General features: G+C 47.8%; 1 protein-coding gene across 1 annotated transcript in view; it reads left to right on the top strand.

Annotated features, from left to right (window-relative positions):
- Window positions 1-25,240, top strand: part of HARS1 (histidyl-tRNA synthetase 1) — a 654,862-nt gene that overhangs the window by 437,885 nt on the left and 191,737 nt on the right. Inside the window, exon 8 of the mRNA XM_069654217.1 lies at window positions 21,867-21,960. Within this exon, the coding sequence (XP_069510318.1) occupies window positions 21,867-21,960 (94 nt within the window). The remainder of the gene's footprint in view (window positions 1-21,866; window positions 21,961-25,240) is intronic.

The raw sequence follows: 25,240 nt of genomic DNA on the forward strand, positions 1-25,240 counted from the left end.
CCACACGTCGATAGGTTTCTGGAGAGAGGCCTAAGTTGTGACGGAACAGTGATGCAATTTTGAGTTGCGCATGGATTTTTCCTATTCCTGTGCTGATCCCTGTTGGTTTTGTTTCCAATAAACCGCAGTTTGAACTTGCCGTTGAGTCCTCTGTTTATCCTGTGGAAGGTGTTTGGCCTTCCGAGAGTCTGTAAACTCCTAGTGGCCCACTGGCATTCCTGGGAGTTTCTTATTGAAGATATGTCACATACAACAGTTATCTGTGGACTGGGTATCGGACAGGACAGCAGCCAACTGTGCCCACCCGACACAATAAACGTCTTCAAGTTGTTTTTTCCCAATTTCTCGCCCTCCCTTGGTACAACTTTTCCCCTTCTCAAAATACACCTTAAAACCTTTTGTCAATTTAACACGTTAATAATTAAGCACTATGGCTACTGGCTTCCTATATGGTGAGCCCTCTTTCATGTACAGTTGACATGACTTCCCTGTTTCCTTGTTTGTCCAGTTCCATGCCTACGGGATCCCCCCACTCGTGCTACAGGCTCAGTCCTTTGCAGAATCTGGTTCCGGATCAATCTATTTTGCAATTAAGTCACTGCACTCCATCTCCAGGGGGCCAGCCAGTCCGTGGAGCCCCACTGTGATTCTTTTTGCGACATTGGTCCACTACCTTTTGCTAGGAGGTTGTACATTTTTCCATTTAGTAGCTAAGCATGCCCTTGCGGCCAAAAGCTGCAACCCTTTTTGGGAGTCTGACGTAGTCCGTCATCCTCCTCCATACCAGACAAAGCCAACATGGGCGATTTGATTCAAGCAATACCATCCAGGTCTTTAATCCACCCCAGGATCTCGTCCCAAAAGATTTCTGCCCTCTGGCACCCCCACCACATGTGCCACTAGTCTTTTTTTTCTCTCTCTCTCCAAAACCCTTCCATCATGCGGGACTAGAATTTTGAAACCTTTTCGAAAGTCTGACCGGGTCGTATTGCCACCTGTGGCATAGCTTAATGGAATGCAGCTTATATTGTCAGGAGATTGATGTTGAGATACTCCCCTGTAGAGTCTCCCCCATACGGCTGAGTCTATTTTCACCTCCAACATCTCGCTCCCATCGACGCCTCAGTTTCTCAGTGGACCTACTACCCGACCCCACCAGGGCCCCATACATTGCCGAAATCAGCCCCTTCATTTCGGTCCTCTTATCTAGGAGTTCTTCGAAGGGGGTGAGGTCCCTCTGGATGTTTTCCTTGAAGCCTGTCTGTGTTAGGACCCCCTTTAGCTGTAGATACGAGAATACCAAAAGTGTGCCTATACTCAGCGCCTCCTCTAGCTTGATTATGGTGATAAAATGACCCTCCCTCCAGAGCTGGCCAATCCTTTCCAGCCCAACCTCAAACCATTTCTGGAATCTTTCAGAGTTCAGTATAGCAACCCTAACTCCCGTTAGATGCCCCATGAGTGAGGGCCATGTAGTTGCACCCTTCATTTCACCCCTTGTCTTCATGGTATCCAGTTAATGTCAAACATTTTTTCGAATGACAAATATGGCGAAAACATTTAACCAAATTTTCTTTTCTCGAATGTATTATTTTTTAATTTACATGTTTTTTTTGTTTCGCGAGTAAAAAAAGGGTTAAAAAAAGGGGGGGTTAAAAAAAGGGGGGGTTTAACCCCCCCCATTGCAAACAAAAAAAAGACATTCAAATTTATTTTTTTTTCAGTAAAATGTTTTCGACATTATGGCATTCGAAAAAATGTCATTCGAAATAGTCACTAGGAACCTGTCTCATATCCCATATAGTGGCCCCAAAAGGGTGCTCCCGGATCCTACGTGGGAGTTTACTTCTCAGCACCCACAACCATTCCCCAACTGTGGCAGGGTGATCCATTTAGATCCCTGTGGGACCAAAGGTGGGGCACAAGAATTCTGAGTGGAGCGGCTTTGTAGTAGAGCTTCACGTCTGGAAGGGTAAACCCCCTTTATCTTTGGGTAGTACCAGTACGTCACTAGGAATCCTCGCCTTTTCCCCCTGCCACAGGAACCTCAGTAGGGAGCCCTTTATCTCTCGAAAGAATGAGTCTGGAATCCGGATGGGAAGCATTTGGAACACAAAGGATCCTCAGGAAGACCACTATTTTCAGAGAATTGAGGCCAAGCCAAGCCAGCCAAGATATTGTTAGCTTGTGCCATTTTGCCAAGTCCGCCATTTATTTTGGCCATCGGTTTGTGGGGGGGAGGGGTGGTGGGGATTTCGAGAGTTTGCCTTAAATAAGTTGCCAATCTCCCTTGTGACATTTATACCCAGGTATTTGTGTTTCCAGGCTGACCTGCACCACTAGAGATGTGAACCTCCCAGTTTCATCTCCCGGTTTCTCTCTAGGGGGAAAAGGACGGATTTGGATCTATTGATTTTTAGTCCCACCCTTCAGCCAAACTGCTCGATCAATTGAATCACTGCCGGTATGGAGTTCAGGGGATCCCTTATGCGTAGAAGCATGTTGTCTGCATATAGAGCGACTTTGTAGTCCCTCCCATATCCCCCACTGAGAATCCCTCCACACGTGGGTCAACTCTGATCATCTGGACAAGAGGTTCTAAATAGAGTGCGAATAATGTCGGGGAGAGAGGGCAACCCTAGTTCCCCTTCCCAGTTTGAACCAGCGGGAGTATCCACCATTAACTGTAACACACGCTTTTGGGGATGAGTAGACTACCATTATCCCTCAGAGAAGCCTTTCCCCTATTCCACACTTCACGAGCACTGCTTTGAGAACCCCCACTCCACCCTATCAAATCCCTTCTTGGCGTCCACTTACAAGAAGGATGTGTCCCCAACTATCCCTTGGGCTGCATGTATTGGGTGTAAGGTTTTCCTCATTGTATCCGCTCCTTGTCGACCCTTAATGAAGCCCATTTTTGTCCGGGTGGATCAGTCCCGGCATGTACCCTTCTAATCTAGTCACAAGCACCCGGGTATATATTTTATAGTCTGTCATGCTTGGGGATCCCTACCCTCCTTATGTATCACTGTGCTAAGTGCCCTAGTGAAGGACTCCGGGGCCTGCCCGGTGTTCAGTGTATCGTTGAACAGTTCATCATAAAAGGAAGTAAGGCATAGAGAAAGGACTTATAAAAACCCCACCAAGAACCCATCCTCCTGGGGGCCTTTCCCAGTGGTAACCTCGCCACTGCCTTTGTAATTTCTTCTTCTGTTATGGGGTCCTCCAATAGGCTAGTCTCAGTTTGAGCAGTTGAATATCAGCTAGATACAGGTCTGTCTCCCACCTCGGGTTACACCTCTGACTCGTACAGTTACTCGTAGAAGGCCGGGAAGGACTCCGAAATCCTCTCCACCAAAGTTTCCTTTATCCCGTCCGCCCCTTCGATTTCTGCAACCCCTCTTTCTGCGCGCTGCCCACTTAGTCTAGCCACTAAAAGTGTGTCCGCTTTATCCCCCTTCTCATAGAATGTCTGTTTCAGAAATTGCAAGTTGCAGATTGTTTTCCCCTCTTCCAAAAAATGCAGCTCCTCCCTTTTCCCCCCCACTCCTCCAGTATACATTCCTATGGCCTCCCCAAAGGCTCACGCGCCCTTTTGTCCAGTTGTTTTATCTCTTCGCATAGCCTACTTTCAACAAGTGACGCTCCCTTTTCTTCCTCGCTCCTTCCCCGATCAAGATCCCTCTCCATGTAGCCTTCCCTGTTTCCCACTCAATTCTTTTCTCTACCTCGCCCGTGTGATTTGTTTTAAAGTATTCCACAATTTTCTTGCCCATCTCTGAGTGGAATACGCGGTCCTTCCACAGGGATTCGTTACACCTCCATTAAACACCTTTGGGTGTCCGCCTCATCCAGTGTAAGTCCACTGTCACCATGTCATGGTCAGACCAGGCAATCGGAAGGATCACAGAGCCCTGTTCTTCTTCCCATAGGTCTCTAGAAATATAGATATCAATTCTGGTGTAAGTTCTGTGTGGGTGCGAATAGGAGGTATAACCCCTTTCCTGTGGGTGGAAGTGGTGCCATGTGTCTCTCAACCCATACCCCTCCAATGACTCCTGGAACTCCTGATGGCCTATACAATAGATTGCTTTTCTCCCACAGCTTGCTCATCTGAGAGTTTTGCTGCATAGTGGACCTCGACCTGGCCGTCGACCATCGATCTGTCTTGCTCGGCGTCTGGTCGTCGGCTCCAGACATGACATCAGGCGTCTTATAAGTAGCACGTCACTATTCCTCAACCTCAGTTCCTTTTTTCCGCGCGCTAACAAGCCGATTGGGATCACAGAGCTTCGACTCTTTTAATATTTTCCTCAGGAAACGTATTTTTTTGTAAATCCTCGACGGAAGCTGTTGGTCGCGCGGGTGTTCGGTATCAAGCAGTGTTCCGATTGTGGCACCAAGATGTCCCTCACCGACCCACATGAGTTGTGCCTCGTCACAGGACTGATGGCTGTCTGTTGTGTGCGAAAATGCAACCAAAATCCCTTTACAACCAAGCTGCAAAACTCGCTTTTGGTCGACTGCCCTCAAAATCTACGGCCCGGCCAACAGATCGGTGTTTGATGGCCGAAGAAACACTGGCGGAAGAAAAAGTCTCTCTTGAGGCGCCACTCTTCCCTGTCCCGAAAAAAGAAAAGGCGCCACCGCCATTATCTGGAATACGAGTGGACTGAAAAAGCTAAGCGGTTGTCAGGGCCTACCACCAGCCAGGAATGGGAGGATTTCAAATCCTCGATGCTTGCAATGTTCAAGCAGCATGCTGCAGTTAGCGCGGGTCAAACTCCCACGCAGCATGCTTCAGAGCCAAGAGCGGCGCTCTGTGTACCCGACCCCTCTAGTGCTGCGGTACCGACTATGTCGACGCCGAAAAATCTTTCCACGTTGAAAGAAATTGTCATGATCCCAGTCAGAAAACATGGTCTTCACTTAGACATTCAGGCTAGGCAGAACACATTACATCAATCAGAAGGTGAAAGGTGAGTGCTAGCCTGGCACATATGGCATTTACACCATTCACAGCATCCAATCCCATAGACTTCCATGGGTTTCAATAGTAATTCCATACTCTTAAGATGGCCGCCCAGAGGATCTTTTTACAAGCAGCAGCACAGGACTATTAATTTGTCATAGGGTGCTACTTAAGCCCCTGCTCCGCTGACAGCGGTGTAATGCTACCAGCGTTTCTCCTCACAGAATCTAAAGAAATGAAAGGTAAGAGAAATATTAGTTCTTACGACAAATTACAGAGCATCACAGACCACAGAAAAGACTTACCTGACGGACGTTTTCCTCCGATGCTTTCTTTTTCTTTGAAGATGATTTGCTGGTTCGCAGCATCTCCTCAGTCAAATGTTTTCACTCGCAGCCGCAGCATCTTACGAAGGTCTTCCCTCAGCGTTCCAAAACCCTACAGAAAACACAAAATGTATTTAATTACAAAAACAAACTTTACAGACTAAAAGAGAAGACTTTTTTTAATGCGCTTACGTACCTGAAGTTTCATCGAGTTATCACCTCCTAGTTGTTACCGCGCTCCACTTTTGAAGGTTGCAGTTACTCTGAATTGGCGAACTTACGTTTTAACGTTTTCTCATCCTGAGTAACTCTGCAGCCATCCGAGCATCCATAGTTCCTTCTTCATATAAGAAAACTCATCTGTCAAAGTGCGCATCATTTATAGTCCGGGCTCCAAAACCCTAGAACCTGAAGAAAGGGGAAAAGACAAAAGTAATTAGCATGAGAGATCTCTACAACGTAGGAATCATTTAAAACTCTTAAGGACTACAGTATCTTCATCTGCTTACCTACCTAAAGTCTCATTCTTTAAAAGATAGACACTCCATCAAAGAATTATCGAGTTCTTCAGTATGCCAAGTTGCAATTGTTTCACCATCTCAACGTGACCCTGTTGAAAACCGGATGGAGAGCTCCACAATTACCAAACACAGGTGAGAAGGGAATTTAGCAGTAGAGTTAGAAGAGAGTACATTTTTAGGTGTTTATACACAACTCATCTAGCAGGTATCACAGTTAATAGTTTTTATAGCATATCTATTGTTATCTGTCTGTCCTAACAGAAGAAGACTCCTAAAGGCTTCAATGTATCAGGTCTGCAGGCTGAAGGAGTATTACGCCCCCGAGGAGTCCAGGTAAGCGTTACAGAAATACTATGGAAGCCGGATTAGCCCTGTGCATCCAAAGATGTTGACGCTACAGCGTCTCGATCGATACCGACATTCAATTCACCATCACGGCACCGAAAGACAAACCCTCGATGTCGACTGTTGTCGAGAAAGTATTTACTCCACAACCCCGGTCCGGATTTTCCGAGACCATGGCGGTTATCTTTGGCAATATGATATGATAGGTTATTTATAATGCACTTAATACCACAAGATGAAGCTATCCTCCCGATCACGACATCGATGACGAAGGTGTTGACCCAATGTTCTTGGGTTCAGGAGGGGTCGACTATTTTGACGACCAGAATAAGCTTCTACAACTGACTCAAGGCCTCAAACCACGGACGTCTTGGGACACCACCTGACCTTGAGTTTCAGCAGTCTGAGCCCTATCTTCACAATGTATCTAAATACAGGACTCTGGTAGAAAGGGTTATTGACACCTTGGGATAGCACTCATCAGTGACGCCTGTACAGGATTATGACCTTACCAACATCCCAGAGGAAGGTCTTACCACTGAACGGAATATGCCTCTGAACCTGGCCATTTCTGGGAAGTACAGGCCGGCTAAAGGAGTCCGCTCAGACCTCTACTCTCACCCTTCCCCGGAGGGGTTTATTAGGCAGGCTGCTACGATCTTTCCTAGACCTGCATCATCTACATCCACTCTGCCTCCAGACAGAGCAGCAAAAAAAGTAGATGCCTTGGCATAAAAGACATTCACTTCAGGTAGCATGGCCCTCAAAGCTACTAATGCGGCAAGCAGTTTTGCCAAATACTCCTTCGGTCTATGGATAGCAGTGGAAAATGCTGCTCAGTATTCCCGGAAGAAGGAATACGCGAGGGCATCTGACAACTAGTGGAGGATGGGAAGGAGTTGGCCAAGCAGTCGCTGCGAACGGGCTTGGACATCGCCGACTGTGTGGGTCGATCTATGGCTTCGGCCATAACACTGAGAAGGCAGGCCTATTTGAAAACCTGACATCCAAGTAAAACCTTTGGACATGCCCTTCGAGGGCGATCTTCTTTTCGGCAACAAAGCTGACGATTCCTTAGAAAAATTCAAGGAATCAAAACTGCCAAATCCTTCGGCCTAGCTGCACAGCCGGCCAAACCTGCTTCGCCTGTAGGGCACGGGGCTACAGGAGATATGCTCCTTATGGCAGGAGAGTGCAGCTCCCGCCGGCCAGGCATGGGCAGAAGTGTTTCTTGTGCTCTGGGGGTGGGGGAGTAGAGGGGCTTCTAGAGGCCGACGGGCAGCGCCAGAGGCGGGTGCGGCTCCAAGGGCCACTTTGATTTCCCCTCTCACAGCACACCGGTTGGAGGACAGTTGATGGAGCACTTGCTCCAGTGGCAGGGAATTACTTTCGATGCCTGGGCTCTACAGCTCATGCAATGGGGTTATTGTGTGCCATTTCTAAGAAAACCACCGGACAGATCACCCCCACCTCCAATCCAACAGGGACAGGAGCTCCAGGATGAACTGAGGGCCCTATTGCTGAAGGGTGCCGTGGAAGAGGTACCACCCGAGCAGAGAGGATCGGGCTGGTATTCCCAGTTCCAAATAAGGAGGAGGTCTCTGTCCCATTCTGGACCTCGGGGCCTTGAACAAGTTCTTGACGAAAGACAAATTCAGGATGGAGACGTTGAGAGATTCTACACGCTCTGAAACTATAGGATTGGCTGGTGTCGATAGACCTACAGGATGCCTATTTCCATGTGCCAATCCATCGAAAGCTCAGTAAATTCCTAAGGTTCACCATAGGAGATATGCACTATCAATTCAAGGTGCTTTCCTTTGGTCTTACCTCTGCTCCAAGGGTCTTCACCAAGCTCATGGCGGTAGTTGCTGCTTACCTCAGGAGATCCGGAGTCCACGTATTTCCATATCTGGATGACTGGCTGGTCCGAGGAAAGTCTGTAGTGCAGGTCTTGTCCCATTTGCAGGACACCTGCTCGCTTCTGCACAGGCTGGGCTTCTCCCTAAACTTAAAGAAGTCCAACATGACACCAGCGCAACGGCTCCAGTTCATCGGAGCAGTCCTAGATACCCGGGAGGGGAAGGCCTTCTCTTATGAGGAAAGAGTAGTCAGCTTGACACAGATGTTGTACTTGTTCTGGAACAATGCCACTCTTATCAGCAGCTTCCTTCCTCTGCCATCTAAACCTCATGGCTTCCTGCATCTTTCTAGTGCCAGAGGCCATGGTGGGCATGAGAGCCCTGCAATGCTTACTGAGGGATATGTGGTCTCAGTACCTCGGCACGCTCTCGGATCTCCTCAGTGTCCACATCAGTGGTCAACGACATGTTCTGGTGGGCGGACCACAACAGTCTTTTGGCGAGGGAACCCTTCTGGCCTTCTTGGCCTCAGCCCTGAGTGGTCACGGGTGCATCCTTGAAGGTTTGTGGCGCTCACTGCGAGGATTTGTAGGTGAGTGGCCTCTGGTCAACGAAGGAAGCAAGGTGGCACATCAACAGGCTGGAGTTATAAGCTATCAGGCTAGTCCTGAAAGCATTTGCCCCGTCTTTGCAGGAAAAGCATGTCCTCGTTCTGACGGACAACCCAGTGGCAATACAAGGTGGTTTGCATTTCAGCCTACTCTGCACAGAGGTCGATGATGCTTTGCTTCTGGTTGCTGGAGAACAGGATCTCGGTCTTGGCAGTTCATCAGACGGGCACAGAGAACAACTTGGCAGATGCTCTGAGCAGGCAGAGCATGGTCTCACACAAGTGGGAAGTGTGCCAGGAAGTCCTAGAGGTCTTCACTCTCTGGGGTACCCCAGCAGTGGATCCATTTGCAGCGGAGTCCAACAGGAAATGCAAACTGTTACGCTTGAGGGAATTCCCACCCAACGGTGCACCGGGGGACGCGTTTCTGATGTATTGGACCATTCCTCTCCTTTACGTGTTCCCTCTTATTCCTGTAATTCAATGTGTTCTCCGGAGGTTGAAGAGGTTTCGAGTGACCATGATCTTGATCGCCCTGGACTGGGCGAGGAGGATGTGGTACTCTGACCTCTTGGATCTGTCCACCTCACTGGTTGCCTCAGTGTCCGGAACTCCTAACCCAGTCGGAAGGCCGGATACTCCACCCAACCCCGGAATCCCTCAACATACATGCGTGGCTCTTGAGAGAATGAGATCTGATGACTGGGACATCTCTGAGGAAGTACTTGAGGTGTTGCTGCTGCACACAGACCATCTACAAGATCTTCGTATGTATGCAGGTAGATGGAGAAGATTTGAGGCATGGTGCAGGGAACACGAGATTGACCCCCATCCCTTGCCCCCCACTAAGTGATGGCGTTCCTTCTGTCACTGATCTCTGCAGGACTTCAGGTCCTTACAGTCAAAGGATATTTGGCAGCCTTGTCTGTGTTTAAAAGATCCCTGGATCAAGGTTAATTTTTCACGACCCTGGTAATGGCACAATTCCTGAAAGGCCTTGTAAATCGGTTTCCACCAACTCCCTTTGTTGTCCCAGATTGGGATCTTAATCTGGTTCTAACATTTCTGATAGCGGCTCCCTTTGAGCCTATGTACTCTTGTCCTTTACGGCTTCTCTCATTGAAAACAGCCTTCTTGGTGGGTGTTACATCCGCCAGGTGGATGAGTGAACTACAGGCCTTATGCTGTAAGCCACCCTTCCTGCGGTTTTTCCTGGAGAAAGTTTCACTCAGAGTAAGGTCTGGCTTCCTCCCCAAGGTTGTATCAGAATTTCACTTGTCACAGTCCATCGACCTTCCGGTTTTCTACCCTCATCCTTCTAAGCAGGAGGAACGGTTACATCGTCTAGACCCTAAGATGGCATTGAGTTTACTATATCACCAGGACAGCTGATCTCAGAAGAGCTGATCAGCTCTTTGTGGCTTTTTCCTTAGCCCGTAAGGGCCTGCCCATAACGAAGCTGACTTTATGCCGTTGGATAGACTGCATAGATGAATGTTACCAGGCCGCTGGGAAGGAATTACCAGCAGACACCGGGGCCCATTCCACAAGGGGGGGGGTCTCTGCATCCTCTGCATTGCAGAGGGGGGTGGACCCTGTCCATGAGATGTGTCATGCTGCGACATGGTCAGCTTTGCATACCTTTGCAAAGCACTATAGCCTGGATGTGACTCGTACTTCTAATGTGCGTTTTTGCTGGGCAGTGCTGCAAAATAATGTAATATAACTTTCTGCCCACTTCCTTCTTACTGCTTTGGGAGTCTATCAGATGAGGAATCTGTGGGAGAAAAGCAATCCATTGAAGGAGAAATTACCTTACCGTAATGTTCTTTCTATGGATTCTTCTCCCACAGATTCCTCATCTCCCCTCCCATCCTGTCACGGTGCATGCCCCCAGACATCAGGAGCAGACCAGCCTACCCCAGTTACTAGCACCTATGGGGACCTTTAAGGCCCCAAAAGGTTGCTGCAAGACTTCCTGGACTCTGTCCTGGCGCCGTTGGCACCAGGCTCATAATATTCTTTCAAGTAAGTCAGGTTGCAGGGGAAGAGGAATCACATTCAGTCCAGCCTGAGGCATGGCTGGAGGGGACTACTTTACCTGGGACTACTTGTGCAGGGTGTGGCTGGAGGGACTACTTCACTTGGGACTACTTGTGTGAGGCTATGTAAACCACACCCTACGGACAGAACACGCTTTGTGTTATTCTGCACTCCTGCAGCGTAACTCTCACCGTGTCTGATAGCTCCAGTCAACCTGGTCTTCAGCCACGCCCGCCTTCAGAATCACGAACCATCACCTGTGGAGAAAGAAAGGAAGGAAGCTGAACAAACTTGACCGCAGCTACTCGTCTTTCGCCATTGACAACAACACAATCCGCTTCTCCAAGGAGATAAAAACCCTGGGGTCTACCTCAATTCAACCCTTTCCCTCAGAAAACAGGTCAACAGCATTGCATCCTCCACAGCCTACACAAACAAACTTATTTATAGTTGCAAAACCTTCCTATCTACAAGTAGCTGCCTAACTCTAGCCAGAGCACTCGCTCTCTCCAAAATTGATTATTGTAACACACTATTCCTCGGCACTTCGGAACATAACCTCAACAAACTTCAGGTGGTCCAGAATAACTCACTAAGAGCAGCTCTCAGCCTCCCGAGATCCTGCCACATCTCCACACACAGACAAAACGCTAACTGGCTGCCCATCCGCGACAAAATCACCCTTCGCACCCTGGCCATCACGCACAAATGCCTCACCAATTCCGCACCGAAATATCTCGCAGATAAACTCTGCCCCCACCAACCCACCCGCATCACCAGATCTTCCAATTCTTCAAACCTAATGATCCCAAGATATATCCTTAAATCAGCAGGCAGCGCCAGTTTCCCAGTTCAAGCAGCTAAACGCTGGAACGCCATCCCCATCACCCTCAAACAGGAACCCTCCTTCCTCACCTTCAAAGATAGCATAAAAACGTGGCTAACCAACAACCCTTCCCAGTAAGGGACCAGCCACCTCAGTTACAGATCCCAATACAACCATCTTACACCGTTGCCTATTATCTGTGTATCTTGTGTATCTTGTAAACCGACCCAACTGTAACCAGGGTCACTGTAACTTGTTATAGACCCAACTGTAACCAGGGTCATTCCTTTTGTTATTTATTGGCATAACCTTTTGCAACCTGTAACCTACATTCACAAGCGCCCAGTTACCCCTGGGTTCGGCGCGCGATACAAGTAATAAACAAATACAAACAAATACAAAAAAGAGAGAGATTGAGAACAAGAACAAGGACAGCAGTTAAGTTCTTAACAGAAGCTCCATCTGAAAAGCTTCCTCTTCAGTCGCTCCGGAGTCACTGCACCTGCCGAACAGTAAAGAAACATCAGGTTAGCCGCGCAGGGAAAAAGAGCCATATTAAAGACATTTCAACTTCGCGCTAGCGCTAATACTCACACGGAGGCTGCACTCTCCTGCGATCCATCGAGGCGTCCTAACGCGATCGCCCCGGAGTCACCGCACCTGCAGAACAGAAAAGGAACAGCAGGTTAGTTGCACAGGGGGACAAGAACCGTATTTTAAGACATTTTCACTTCGTGAGGACTTTGGCAACATGAACTCTAAGCAAAACTATACCAAGAATCTATTGGCATAGAGACTTACCTACAGAGTCACAGTTGTTCAAAAACTCTACAGCAGCCCGTAGGATCAGTGAGGCAACTAGATCCTATGAACAGCAACGCACCCCTGCATACAGTTGCTGGAATAGAGTCTTCCATTAATAAATCTAAGGTGAGCCATAGTAGGGGGGTGCACAAGGAGGTCACGGGAGGTGGGAGTCGGTCCTCCCCCTTACGGCTAGTTAATATATTGTTTCAACATTCCAGGCAAACCTTCACTCCTGAAGGAAGGGTAAAAACAGAGAAGACACGTGCAGCCATTCACCGCTCTGCTTCGTGTGACGCTGGTGGAGACAGTCACCGCTCAGTTTCGTTCAGGGCCCCTGTAGAGACTAGGGGAGCGTAACACATCCATCCCCGCTCAAAGTCAGTGGTTGGTGCGCATCTTTCGATTTCACAATGACTTGATGATGGTCCTCTGCGTCTGTTTGTCTTCCGGCCACATTCTTAAAACAAAGATTTTTCTAACGCTACTTGTAGTGTTCTTTTTCAATTGTTCCTCCTCTGGAGGTCTGTTACTTTCTTTTTAAAGGGCTCATTAGCCTGTTTGTTCCCTCTGTTTTCTTGTGCAGTGTCTGGTGCTCTGGAAAAAAGGGGGGACTGAGGTTGGGGCGTAGTGACGTGCTACTTATACGACACCTACGTCATGTCCGGCCCAGACGCCGAGCAAGACGGATTGAATGTCAACGGCCGGGTCGAAGTCCACTATGCCCCCTGTGGAAAATTTCCAAAGCAACAAAGCTGGAGGGAATATTTATCAGATGAGGAATCTGCGGGAGAAGAATCAATAAAAAGAACATTACACTAAGGTAATTTCACTGTCTTGGCAATTCCTGTTCCCTGGCATGCAACCCTTGTCTGTCTAACTCAATATCCACCCATATATTAAAGTCCCCTCCTGTGATAAGATGTCCTGAGGTTTCTATTAATATTTTTGCGAGTGTATCTTTCAGAAATCTTAAATGTTCCTGGTTTGGGGCGTAGACCGTAGCAAACGTCAAGTGCAACTTCCTGATGGTGCCAGAGACCAAAAGAGCCCTGCCCTCCACATCAAACCAGACCTTGGACATTTCCACCTTAAGCGATTTACTGATGTGAATATGCACCCCTGCTTTCCTTGGAGGACCTGATCCCCCGGTATTCTCAGCCATCTAACCCACTTGGGATCCTTCTTTCTTCCCCCTTAGTAAATCTGGTCTACTGGAGGAACAGGATGTCTAATTCCGACCTCTGAAATTCCCTTGCAACCAGTGATCTTTTCGTAGGTGAGTTCAATCCTTTCACATTCAAAGTGCCCACCCTTAAGCGGTCATCCCGTGGTCCTATCTCTACTGTCGCCATCATGTTATCCTGATATGGGAGCTCACGTATGCCAGTGCGAACCTTGCCATAAATGGCAGACAATAGGGAGAAGCCTGTACCTAGGTCCCAAACCCCCCCCCCCCGAACCACTCTTCACAGTTCCTCCGTCCTCCCCAGTTAACATCACCAGGTTGAAACCGAACCACCACCGGCACCTGTTCAATTGGATCCCTTTCCTAGCAATCAACTTGATCTAGAGCACCCCCCTTCTCGCCCTTACTAACAGTTTCTTATGAAACATCAGCAGCAACTCCCCTTATTTCTCAACCCCTGCGTAGCTCCATTCCCAACATTGACATGAGTGGGTTTCAAGTGAACCATAACTGATAGCCCCCTGACGTGGGCACCTCTGATTGTGGTGGTCCTCTCGTGTCCACTGTAGAAATGTGTCCTGGTGATGTATCAGGTCCCTGCACCTGGGGGGGTGTTCGGCTTCCTGAACTTCCGGGAGGCTGGAATAAGTCTCCTTCTGATGTTTGTTAATCTGCTTAGAATCACATGCTGTGCATAGTCCGACATCCAGTGGTCACTTCGGAGTATTGCATTTTGTTTTTCGTAGTCGAAAAGGGGACGTCGACAAGGCGTGTCTGTAACACTATCCCTATAGTGACGTGCAGTGTACCCACAACCCCTCACGCGTCGAGGTCCCTCAGATTGTTTTTTTCCGCCCAGTTATTGGTCGCCTTTATGCAGAGCTCCTCGAGAGACATTGCGAAATCATTCCCTCGACCCTTGGTCGTTTATTATTATTATTAACTATCACATAGATCCCTCCCTCAACGTAACTGCCAAGCTGTTCTCCGCCGAGCAAGATCTTCGATGGAGGGACGAGCAGAGGAGATCCTTCGGCGCTGCCGAACACGTGGCGGGGCCTCGCCGGCCTAACACAGTAGGGAGAGTGGGGTGGTTGGTCATTTCTTTAACACTCTGAGAATGCCTTTCTCTTTCCCCTCCCTCTCTTTCGAGGTCGTAATCACATTTCATGCCCTCAGCTATGGAGAGGACGCCCTTTAGGTTTTGCCCGCGTTGCAAGGGCAAGTTTACCTCGAAGGACAAGCACAAACGGTGTAACCGTTGCTTGCCCCTCGATCACAAAAAGGACGGCTGTGCGGCCTGTAAGTTACTTAAACCCAAAACTTTAAAGGACCGCAGAGTCAAAAGGTGGGCAGCCTATGCGATGTCTAGGTCTGACTCCTCGCCAGCTGCCGCCGCTGCCGAATGTGACGAGGACAGTGATTACACGGCCTCCGTAACAGAGGTTGTCGACCTCTCGAAGGAGCGTTCCCGCTCCTCGTCCGTCCCCGGCCCCGACAAGCCTGGCTCACGCCCCACTTATGGGGATGAACACCCCGGTGACAAGGACGAACACAGAAAAAGACATAAGCACATACCCCACGGCACGCATTCGTCAAAGACGGAGGTAGCCATAGCGTCAACGGAGGCATCGGGTCCACCGGCATCTTCCGCCGACCGTAAGGGTCGCAAGCCCTCCCGGCGACTGGGTTTTCTGTAAATAAGGGCGCTAACCCCAAATCCTCAGGTGACGCGCCTCGCAAGAGTGCGTACGTTGCCAGTAAAGACTCGCCATTGTCTAGCGCGACGGCGGCCGATCCCTCGACGGAGAAGCTGATCGCCGAAAGCCTTTCGCGTATAGCTTCTAAAGACGGCCAGAGGCGGACGGCGGGTGACGCGTCGAAAACCGCTCACAAGGCCAAAGAAACGCTGAGGACGCCGGAGGGTAGGCTGGGACAGCTCCCACCGTCGACAGAAGACCCTAGCCAGCGAGAGGGTTTCTCAGAAGGCGAAGGTTCTCTATCTTTGACGCTATGGGACAGAACTAAGCAACTACAGGGAGAGGGAACTCCCTTTTCACTCCCAGACCGCTCTGGCCTACCTTACTGGACTGTAGAGAGGTTCCAGTCCTATATGGACAAGCTAGACAGGTTCATGGCCATCCCAGAAAATGGGACACCCAAGAGGCCAAGGGAGGTACTCCAGGAGGGGCCATGGGCTAAATACCCGAAGCTCTTTAACCCCTTACAGGAAGACATGAACTCTTACGACCTCACTGAAGAGGACTCTCACTTCCAGGAAGAGGATGAGTTTGTGAATAATGAAGACCAACAAGAGGGAGAAGGTTTTCATGGTGACACTAACATAGGTGAGGAGGGCTACGAGGAGGACCCAGGTGAAGGTGGCTTACAGCCCTGGAAGTCGCCATCAGGGTCTATAGACCCCAACATTATAGACATTTCTTCTCCTCAGACCACACCGGTTAGGAACCCATCTCCAGTAGACGATCAGCCCACCTTCAATGCGCTACTGAGGAAGGCAGCAGCGCATTTTGAAGTTGAAACTGGGGAGGTCACCCCAGATACTGATTTCGTCGAAAGGATGATTATTAAAGAAAAACCTCCCACTAGTCAAACTATTCCTATCCTCGCCTTGGTTAAGAGAATACTCATCCCATCGCTGTCCCCCCCCCCCCCGCACTGGTAAGAGGGGTCAATCCAAGAATCGATTAATTGTTCTCACCCTCTGTCAGACCCATTATATATCAGGGGTCACTCAGTCCCGGACTCCTTAGTGGTGACTAACACAAGGAAGAGGGCTGGGGTTCCACTGTCAACCAGCGAGGCACCCCCAGATAAAGAAGAGAAAAACCTTTATGCCTTGGGCAAAAGAATTTCCGCCTCGGCAGCGTTTTCAATTAGAATTGCCAATAATAATACATTGTTGGCAAGCTATGCTGATGCTCAATGGGGAAAGCTTAAGCAGGACATCGAAGAAGCCCCTGAACCTCTAAGAACTTGCTTATTGGCTACAGTTACAGAAGGAGCTCTGGTCAACCAGAGCATCATTTAGAACACTCTTGATGCGGCAGAAACTGCTGGCCGTTCTTTGGTGCAGGGAATTCTGCTGAAGTGTCATGTCTGGCTTCGCAATTCCGGTTTCAAGGCAGAAACGCAGCCGTCACTCATTAATAAGCCAATAGAAGAGTCAAATCTCTTTGGAAGGGCAGTGGACGATGCACTGGAAAATGCGAAGAAAGAATTCGACACCATAAAGACCTTAGACCAAATCTCAAAGCCTCCAAACAGGCGTGGATTTGGGAACACACGCTTTTTTAGTGGCCAACGCCAACAGCAGCAACAGCATTACACTGCAGGCAACTGGCCCTCTAATCAGGGTACCAGTAACCAGTATAACCAAAGAGGACAACGCCGTGGCAAGGGCAGAGGCCGAGGCTCCAGCCCCAGAGGCACCCCAGCAAGTAACACCAAATGACCCAAAGGTTCGGGTGCCCTCCCATGCGTCTCCGGTTGGGGGCCGGATAACATCGTTCCTTTCAGCATGGGAGGGAATAACATCAGACCGGTGGGTATTGTCAACCGTAGCCCACGGGTACTGTATAGAGTTCAATCGGTCCCCCACCTACAGACCTCCAAGGGGACGACGCCTGTCGCCAGAACACCTCGTCATCCTCCTGCAAGAAGTAGAACAGCGGTCTACCGGGGTCAGAAAGTCCGTGCCTCACTACAGTCACAGACTTTCAGACCCCGCCGTTTCAGGAGACGGTGATGACGGACGCCACTCTGGAGGGTTGGGGGGCCCACACCGGAGTTCTCCACGCAAGAGGCCTTTTGCTCCCGGAGGAGAGGTCTCTCCACATCAAAATTCTGGAGCTCTGAGCAGTGTTCTGGGTGCTCAAGTCGTTCCTTCCGTCCCTCAAGGACAAAGTGGTGAGGATCTTCACTGACAACACCACCACGATGTTCTACATACGGAAGCAGGGAGGCACCAGATCCCCAGCCCTATCCAAGGAGGCCCAGGATATGTGGCACTGGGCCATCGCACAGGGGATGTTTCTGGTTCCCTTCCACTTGGCAGGAATAACAAAACACCATCGCTGACTCACTCAGCAGGGAGCTGCGCTCGTGCCATGAGTGGGAACTACGTCAGGACGAGGTGGATCAGCTCTTACGACGATGGGGCAAACCCTGGATCGACCTTTTCGCGACGGCGACGAACTCCAAGTGCCAGAGGTTCGCCAGCAGGTTCCGGCAGCCGAGGAGCATGGGCGATGCTTTCTCGTTCCCTTGGGATGGCCTGTTTCTATACGCGTTCCCTCCGTTGCCGTTGCTGCTCCGCCTCATCAACCAGCTCAAGAAGCCCAGGTGCAGAATGATCCTCGTCGCACCGGCGTGGCCGAGGCAGATCTGGTTCCCAGACCTTCTGGACTTGTCAACGTCCCCACCAGTCAAGCTGCCGGCGGACGCGGATCTTCTCTCCAGAGAAGGAGGCGCCATTCTTCATCACGACCCAGAGTCACTGAACTTGCAGGCCTGGCTCCTGCAGCACTAGATTTGGAGGGTACGATATCCCGGCTGACTGCAGAGAGGTTCTTGCAAAAGCCAGGGCGTCCTCAACTCTCAAGTGTTAAGGTCATAAGTGGAAGAGGTTCTCTGTCTGGTGCCGTGCACAGAAGATTAACCCTCTGCGGATTACGGCCCCTCAAGTACTGCCGTACCTACTGTTGCTGGCCAAAGCTGGACTGGCTCACGCCTCCATCAAAATACATCTGGCTGCCATCTCCCGATATACCAGGACTCCGGGACGGGCGTCCTTGTGGTCTCATCGCCTGGTGAAGGAATTTATGAAGGGACTATTCCGATCGTTCCCGCCGGTGAAGGCTCCTGCCCCGGCGTGGGAGCTTAATGTGGTGCTGACCAGGCTCATGGGGGGGCCCCATTCGAGCCTATGCATTCGGCGCCTTTGTAGTTCCTGTCATGGAAGACAGTGTTCCTCGTGGCCATCACCTCCGCACGACGAGTGGGAGAGATCCAGGCCCTATCTTGCAAGCCTCCATACTTGACTTTTCATGACACGAGGGTGGTGCTGAGGACGCACCCCTCCTTCATGCCCAAGGTGCCGTCGGACTTCCACCGCAACGAGCCCTTGGTGTTCGACGCCGGCCGAGAGGACTTTGCATTCGCTGGATGTAGCTAGAGCGCTGAAGTTCTACGTAGACCGCACAGTGTTTTCGGAAGACTTCACAGATGTTTGTGAACTTTGGGTCTGTGAATCAAGGGAAGGCTCTCTCGAAGACTTCCGTTTCCAGATGGCTCTCCGGCTGCATCATGCACTGTCACCGGTTGGCAAACCGACCGCTGTCTGGCCGTCCGAGAGCCCATTCGACCAGAGCGATCGCTGCTACCACGGCGTTCCTGTCTGGTGTGCCCTTGCTGGACATCTGCATGGCTGCTACGTGGAGGTCGACGCACACCTTCACAAGATTCTACTGCTTCGATCGGGACACCAGGGAGGAGTCCAGGGTTGGCCAAGCAGTGCTGCGCAACCTGTATGCCTAAGGTGAGCCTGGTGAGGAGGTAAGAATTGCTTAATGTTGAGTTTTGGATGTAATGCTTAATGTTGAGGCTTTGCCACCTCCCGTGGTTGTGCATGTGTGTACTGTTATGTATTCTTTTATTCATGAGCATATGAATCCATGCCAGACCCCATGCTAGAGAAGGAACGAGTTACTTACCTGTAACTGTTGTTCTCCAGCATGGGTCTTGAACGGATTCACATGCGAACCCTCCCGCCTACTCCTCTGCGGCTGTTCACTTGGTCATACTGCCACTTTGCTTGCTACCAAATCTAAGGATGGCTGCCAGGGCGGGGCTTAGGGAGAGAGCAGTCATTGGCTGGGGGCAGTATGACCCAGAGATCAGTGATTGGTTAGACAGATCAGAAACGAAACTGATACTGATTTTTTCTTTACCGAGGATTCCCAGCCTGACGGGGAATATTCATGAGCATGTGAATCCATGCCAGACCCATGCTGGAGAACAACAGTTACAGGTAAGTAACTTGTTCCTTTCCCGATATTTAGGAGGGGCAATAGGGCTGATTCTTCCAACTATCACCCGATTGCCCTTGTGGATATGCTGGGCAAATTGTACGCCTCAGTAATTCTCCTAAATCTTGAAGTGGTTGAAGCTAGCGAATAGGATGGATCCCAGTCAATCCGGTTTCGTAAAATGGGTCGGAACGGACCTCAACTTATTTCTTCTGAAACTATTAAAAGTGGAAGGTATGTAAACAGACAAACGTGTATCTAGCCTTCAATTACTTGAAGAATGCGTTTGATAGTGTTGGCAGAGAGATTCTGTGGTTAAAATGAACAGCATGGGGTTGCCCCGCAGACCATCTTAGGACAATGAGGGCATTATACACTTCCACTAAGGTGCGGATCCGGTTGAACATGCAGGGGGCATTAATCAAAGAGATCCCTACATATAAGGGTTCGAAGCAGGGATGCCCATTGGCTCACACCCTCTTCAATCTTTTTTTGTTGGATTTGGCAAACACCTTGAAGATGTTGAGATCCTTTCCACCAAAGATGGGCAATCAAGACCTAGAATGGTTGCTTTAAGCAGATGATCTGATCTCGAACGACTACTACTAGTGCTTCAGAGATATATGAGGGAAAATAGACGAGATAAATACTGCAAAAACAGACATCTCGATTTTAGAACGCTGGAGAAACAAACAAAAAAGTCTTTGTTGGCATTTAGGTCTGGATATTCTATGCGAAATCCTGCATATCCTCTATTTGGGTTCCTGTGTAAGTGTCAGCATCTGTGATGCCCCTTGTCAGATGGATTCGAAAACAAGATTGAAAAATTTGACAGCCCAGGGACGGCTGATACACAGGAAATTTTCTATATTCCTGGTTTTTTATTTTTATAAATCTAAAGTGGTCCGAACTCTACTTTATTGGGTAGAGGCGTTCTTATGTATCCCGGCAAAGCTATGGAATGCTTTTGGGGGTGCGTTTTGGATAGCAATCTTAAGATCCCTATGACGATAATCGGGTATCAGTTGGGTCTGACATCCTTGTACGCTGGAGTAATTTGGAAAACACTGGCCCTGTATTGCAAAAGTACTACGCTGGCTCTGCTGCTTCCATATTCTATTTTAATTGAGGGGCTGGCCAGGGGCTAGGACAGCTTAATGAGCTATTGGGCTTCCAGATGTTCTGCCATTTTAGAGTCCTTTGGGGGGAGGCGTGGATCAACTTACTCTACCTACAAATCCTGAATGAGTAAAAAAAAAAAAGCTGTGGCAGCAAGACTAGATGGCAACTCTAGAACCGGAAACTAAATTGCGACTATATGGCGCCCTGAAACTAGAAACAAGGCATATAACGATCTACCAAAGCACCATGAGGAAAGTCCCATGTCCTAAGTACAGAGTGGACATCTTGAATTTTCGGATAAATGGTTACCCAACTAAAGAGGTTTTGTAGCTTTACAATTCACTAGACAAAGATTCTAGTTGTAGATTTTGTGACATAAAGGGAGAGGTTGAATCTCTAAAACATGTGACTTTGCTCTATACCAGTTTGACAACTTGTAGGACACGATACATTGGGGGGGTTTATTGAAATGAAAAAAACATTTACCGCAAATGACTGGTGGTCGGTTTTGCTTTTGGGAGAGAATTTTTCATGGACCTTTGCCTTAATAAAGTTTCTTAAAGAAGTATTGCCAGTCTGATCAAGGATGTGTGTAATATTGTTTGAACTGTTTTAAAGTAGAAAATGTAAGTGGGAAAAGGAATAAGTGATGTTAAGGGAAATGTATGATGTACGGTTTTGACAAAGGTTTGTAATACACCATAAGTGGAAGAAAAAAGAATACACACACCCCACACACACAATTTTGGACGATTCTGTAAAGATTATTTTCTGTATTCTTAAATCAGTCTATATCTGGTCTCTCTGGCACATAGAAAGTCTTTGCATCGTGTTTGTACAGATGTTTCTTCTAACGTTTCTGTTAGTGCCAAACAAAATAGCAAACCGTGTGTTGAATAAAGGCAGAGCCATGACAGTATCTTTCTAACTATCCATGATAATAGCATGTTCACAGATGTCCAATGAGGGAAAATGCTTGTAAAGGTAAGTAACTATTTCAGTCACATTAGCTAAAACAATCGAAATAGTTGATAATGAAATATATTTTAGGGTTATTTTGTTTATGTAATTGTAGTTTTGTACAAAGTCTACGTAAGAAAAAAATAAAAGCAAAAAGTAAATGCCATGAACAATGTTGCTCCTTTTTATATTTTGTTTTGCTTTCATTTCTGGTTTGTGTTTTGTTGTTTCAGACTCCATGGCAGGATGTGAAGAATGAAATGGTTGGAGAGAAGGGCCTCCTTCCTGAGGTTGCTGACCGGATTGGAGAATATGTTCAGAAGAATGGTGAGGTCCCAGATTATCCACAGATATATCATAGAACTTGTTTTTGGCACTTTTTCACTTTTTCTTTTTTTTTTCTAACTGTCTTTATCCATCATGCCATTAAAAACCAAAAAGAAAGCCACCCAGTGGTAGGGCATTGGATCCCCATTTTACATGAAACATACACGTTCCCATCAAATACGTATCAATTTAACTAATCAGCCACACAGAGCCAAATCATACAGACATCAATACATCCCACATATTTCAGCCAAAGCATTATAGATAGGTGTTGTAATTTAAAATTTGAGCAATTGCAGCTAAATTGCATCATCAGATCCTCCAACGTACCTGTCCATCAGAAAAAGCCTCTTGGGTAACACCAAATATCTCTGGATCTGGCTACTGGATGTGATAATTCCCGGTACATTTCCTCGCCTTCATTTGCTCTGAAGCTGCTTGTAATATAAAGTTTATATTGTAGAGTTCTTAAGATATGTTAATGTATTAATTGATTGATTTAGAAAGGAATTTTGATTCAAATGTTACATGTATAATAGTATTCATTGATTTCTTTTATTGTATTGTGAAACTAATAAGTGTTTTATTTTTAAATGGTAGATAGGATTTATGGTCTTGAGGGAGCTTATTGGGCATTGGTATTTTAATTTGTTTATTTGTAACGCACCGGAGACCCGAAAGCACCTAGGTGCACATGAACACAATTAGACAAACATATAGACAACAGGAATCAAGAGCAATTCATTCCTAAGAGGACCATAAATCACCCTAGACAAAGAGTGGTAATAGTTATTTGAAAATAATGGTTTGAGGGGATTGTGTCCTCCGACATATTCCACATCTATGCAAGTAATCTGGTCTTGGATGTGATTGGTGGATGGTTGTGTTACAGCTTAGCTGTATGCAATCAGTGAATGGCACCGAGAGTGATGTGGAAAGGGTAGAAGGGCTGGCTAAGAGTTACGTGCTGCGCGTACACCGCAGCTGTCCGCGGATATGGCATGCCACATCCGGGGTTTTCTAGCAAATACAGTATGGAAAGGGGACTGTAGGGATCAGCCAATCAGATGTTGACGTTGTGGATATGTGTCGAAAGAGAGTATGTGTGTGTAGTGAAGATGGCAGAGGTGGAGAAAGTGAGGGTTTTGGTGCTCGGAGATATGTTTGTACATGATTTACAGCAGTATGCTCAATGCAGACATGTGGCAAACCATTTCGATGTTAAAGGAGTGGAGGTGGTGTGGAGCGCTGTGCCTGATTGCAATGTAGAGGGAATTCTACAAGTTTGTGAAGATATGCGTAGGATGAACAGTCCCCATCTGGCAGTTTTGCACTATGCTGCTTTCCATTTGGGCTACGTCGGTGCCCTTACTTTGTTGGAAACGTTGGTTCAAGCAGTAATGAACATCCTTCCAAATGCCAAAGTAATTTTTTCTGGATTACTACGTAGGGCAATATGGGACAATAATTCTGTTTTTTGTCCTCAGCAAAACATTGCTAGGTGTGCAATCAACCGAGGCATGTTTGCTTTCATGCTTGGAGCTGGTATGTTCTTTTGTAATAATGAGAACATTGATTCTGGTAATGTTGTTTATTTTAAAGAAGATGGCATTTCTTTATCTTTTATGGGAAATGCCATGCTGTTTTGGAACATAAGGGTTGCTTTGGAGAAGCTAATGTGAAGATTTTTGGATGACAATAAGAAGAAAAAAAGAAAACAATACAAAATAAAAGGTGTTTCTGAAGCATCTGCAAAAAAAGGCTCTTTTCAGAGCCAACCTCAAAGGGGAAATGGGGCACACTAAATTTTAATTCCCCGCGTTCAGATTTTTCGATTTGTCCGCTGACACCGCGGTTGTCCGCGGACAACGCGTATTACATACAGGAATTTTAGGGTTGAGAGGCATGCAAATGCGACTGAGCAGTGCAAGGGATTGGTTAATAAGGTTTACTGGGTGTTTTGTGTAAGAAGAGATTTTGTCAGTAGGTCTTTTCCCTGAGAGAAGAGCAGATGTCTATGGCTGTGTGTTGCAGAATGCAGATTGTTTGGATTTTGGGTGATTCTTGGATAAATTGGTTGGAGGTGCATGCAGATCGCTGTGGAGTGGCTGCACATCTTGGATTCTCTCATGTGGAAGTGCACTGGCGTGGAATGAAGTGGCTGGATTTGGTACCTCTCTGTGCTACTTTGGTGACAAAGCGTCATCCAGACATTATTATTCATTGTGGGGGAAACAGTTTAGGACATGTGTCTGGAATCTCTTTGCAATTTGCAATGAAAGAAGGACTTGGGGAAAGTCATGGACATGTATCCAAACTCCAGAGTAATTTTTTCCTCTGTTGCGCAGAGACAAATGTGGCTGGATTCTGTTTCATTTGGTCCACAAATGGAGAAAGCAAGGCGCAATGTTAACAAGGGTGTTTGTGCCTTTTTGAGAGATGTTGGTATGTCCTCTTTTCAGAATGAAAACATTATGTTTCGTAGCACACACATTTTTCGAAGAGATGGAGTACATCTTACTTATGCCGGCAATCAGATTTTTCTGCGAAATATACAAAATGCATTGCAACCTTTTTTGGAATTACAGCAGTCCATTTTGCAGTAGGTGTTGACGATTTGAAGTTTTTGGAACACAAAAAAACACCACAAAAAGGCTCTTTTCAGAACCACCACTTCCTCCTATAGAAAAATGCAATGGTCCTGATAGGGCACCACCCCCAAAAAATAAATGTCTGCGGAATTAAAAAAAATACACAGGGCCCTGCACTATTTATTTGTCAGTTCTATTTTTAAACTGTGAAAGGCGGCTCTGAAAAGAGCCTTTTTTTTGTTTGGTTTTTGATTTTTATATATTTTTTTGTTTTTTTTTTTAAACACGGCACACAAGGAAAGGAGGGGAAAGGAGGGTAAGGAAGGGACACCAACCACGGGGATAAGAAAGGGCAGGTGGAGAGAGGAAGATGCAGGGTGGGCCTTATTGAGGTAAGTCGCAGAACTTCCCATACTCCTTGACCGCAGTCTCGAAAGCACTCCGGCGGTTCTCCCCCCTGCAGAGTACTGCGTCGCAGTACATGCACAATATTGTGACCCTCGAAAGGTAAGGGTCAACAGCATCATGAATGGCCTGCGAGGCAGCTGGAGAGATGCACTGTCCCACAGGAGTGTCTTTTGTGGTGACAGGAGCGGAAAACGGAGGATGCTGCAGAGGAACTCAACCTACTACGTTTATCGCAAGGTACAACCTTACGAATAGCCCCACCGTAGAACGACTTTAGGTGT

Source organism: Ambystoma mexicanum, chromosome 3q (genome assembly GCF_040938575.1).
Source record: "Ambystoma mexicanum isolate Mex_15411 chromosome 3q, UKY_AmexF1_1, whole genome shotgun sequence".
Classification (NCBI taxonomy): Eukaryota; Metazoa; Chordata; class Amphibia; order Caudata; family Ambystomatidae; genus Ambystoma; species Ambystoma mexicanum.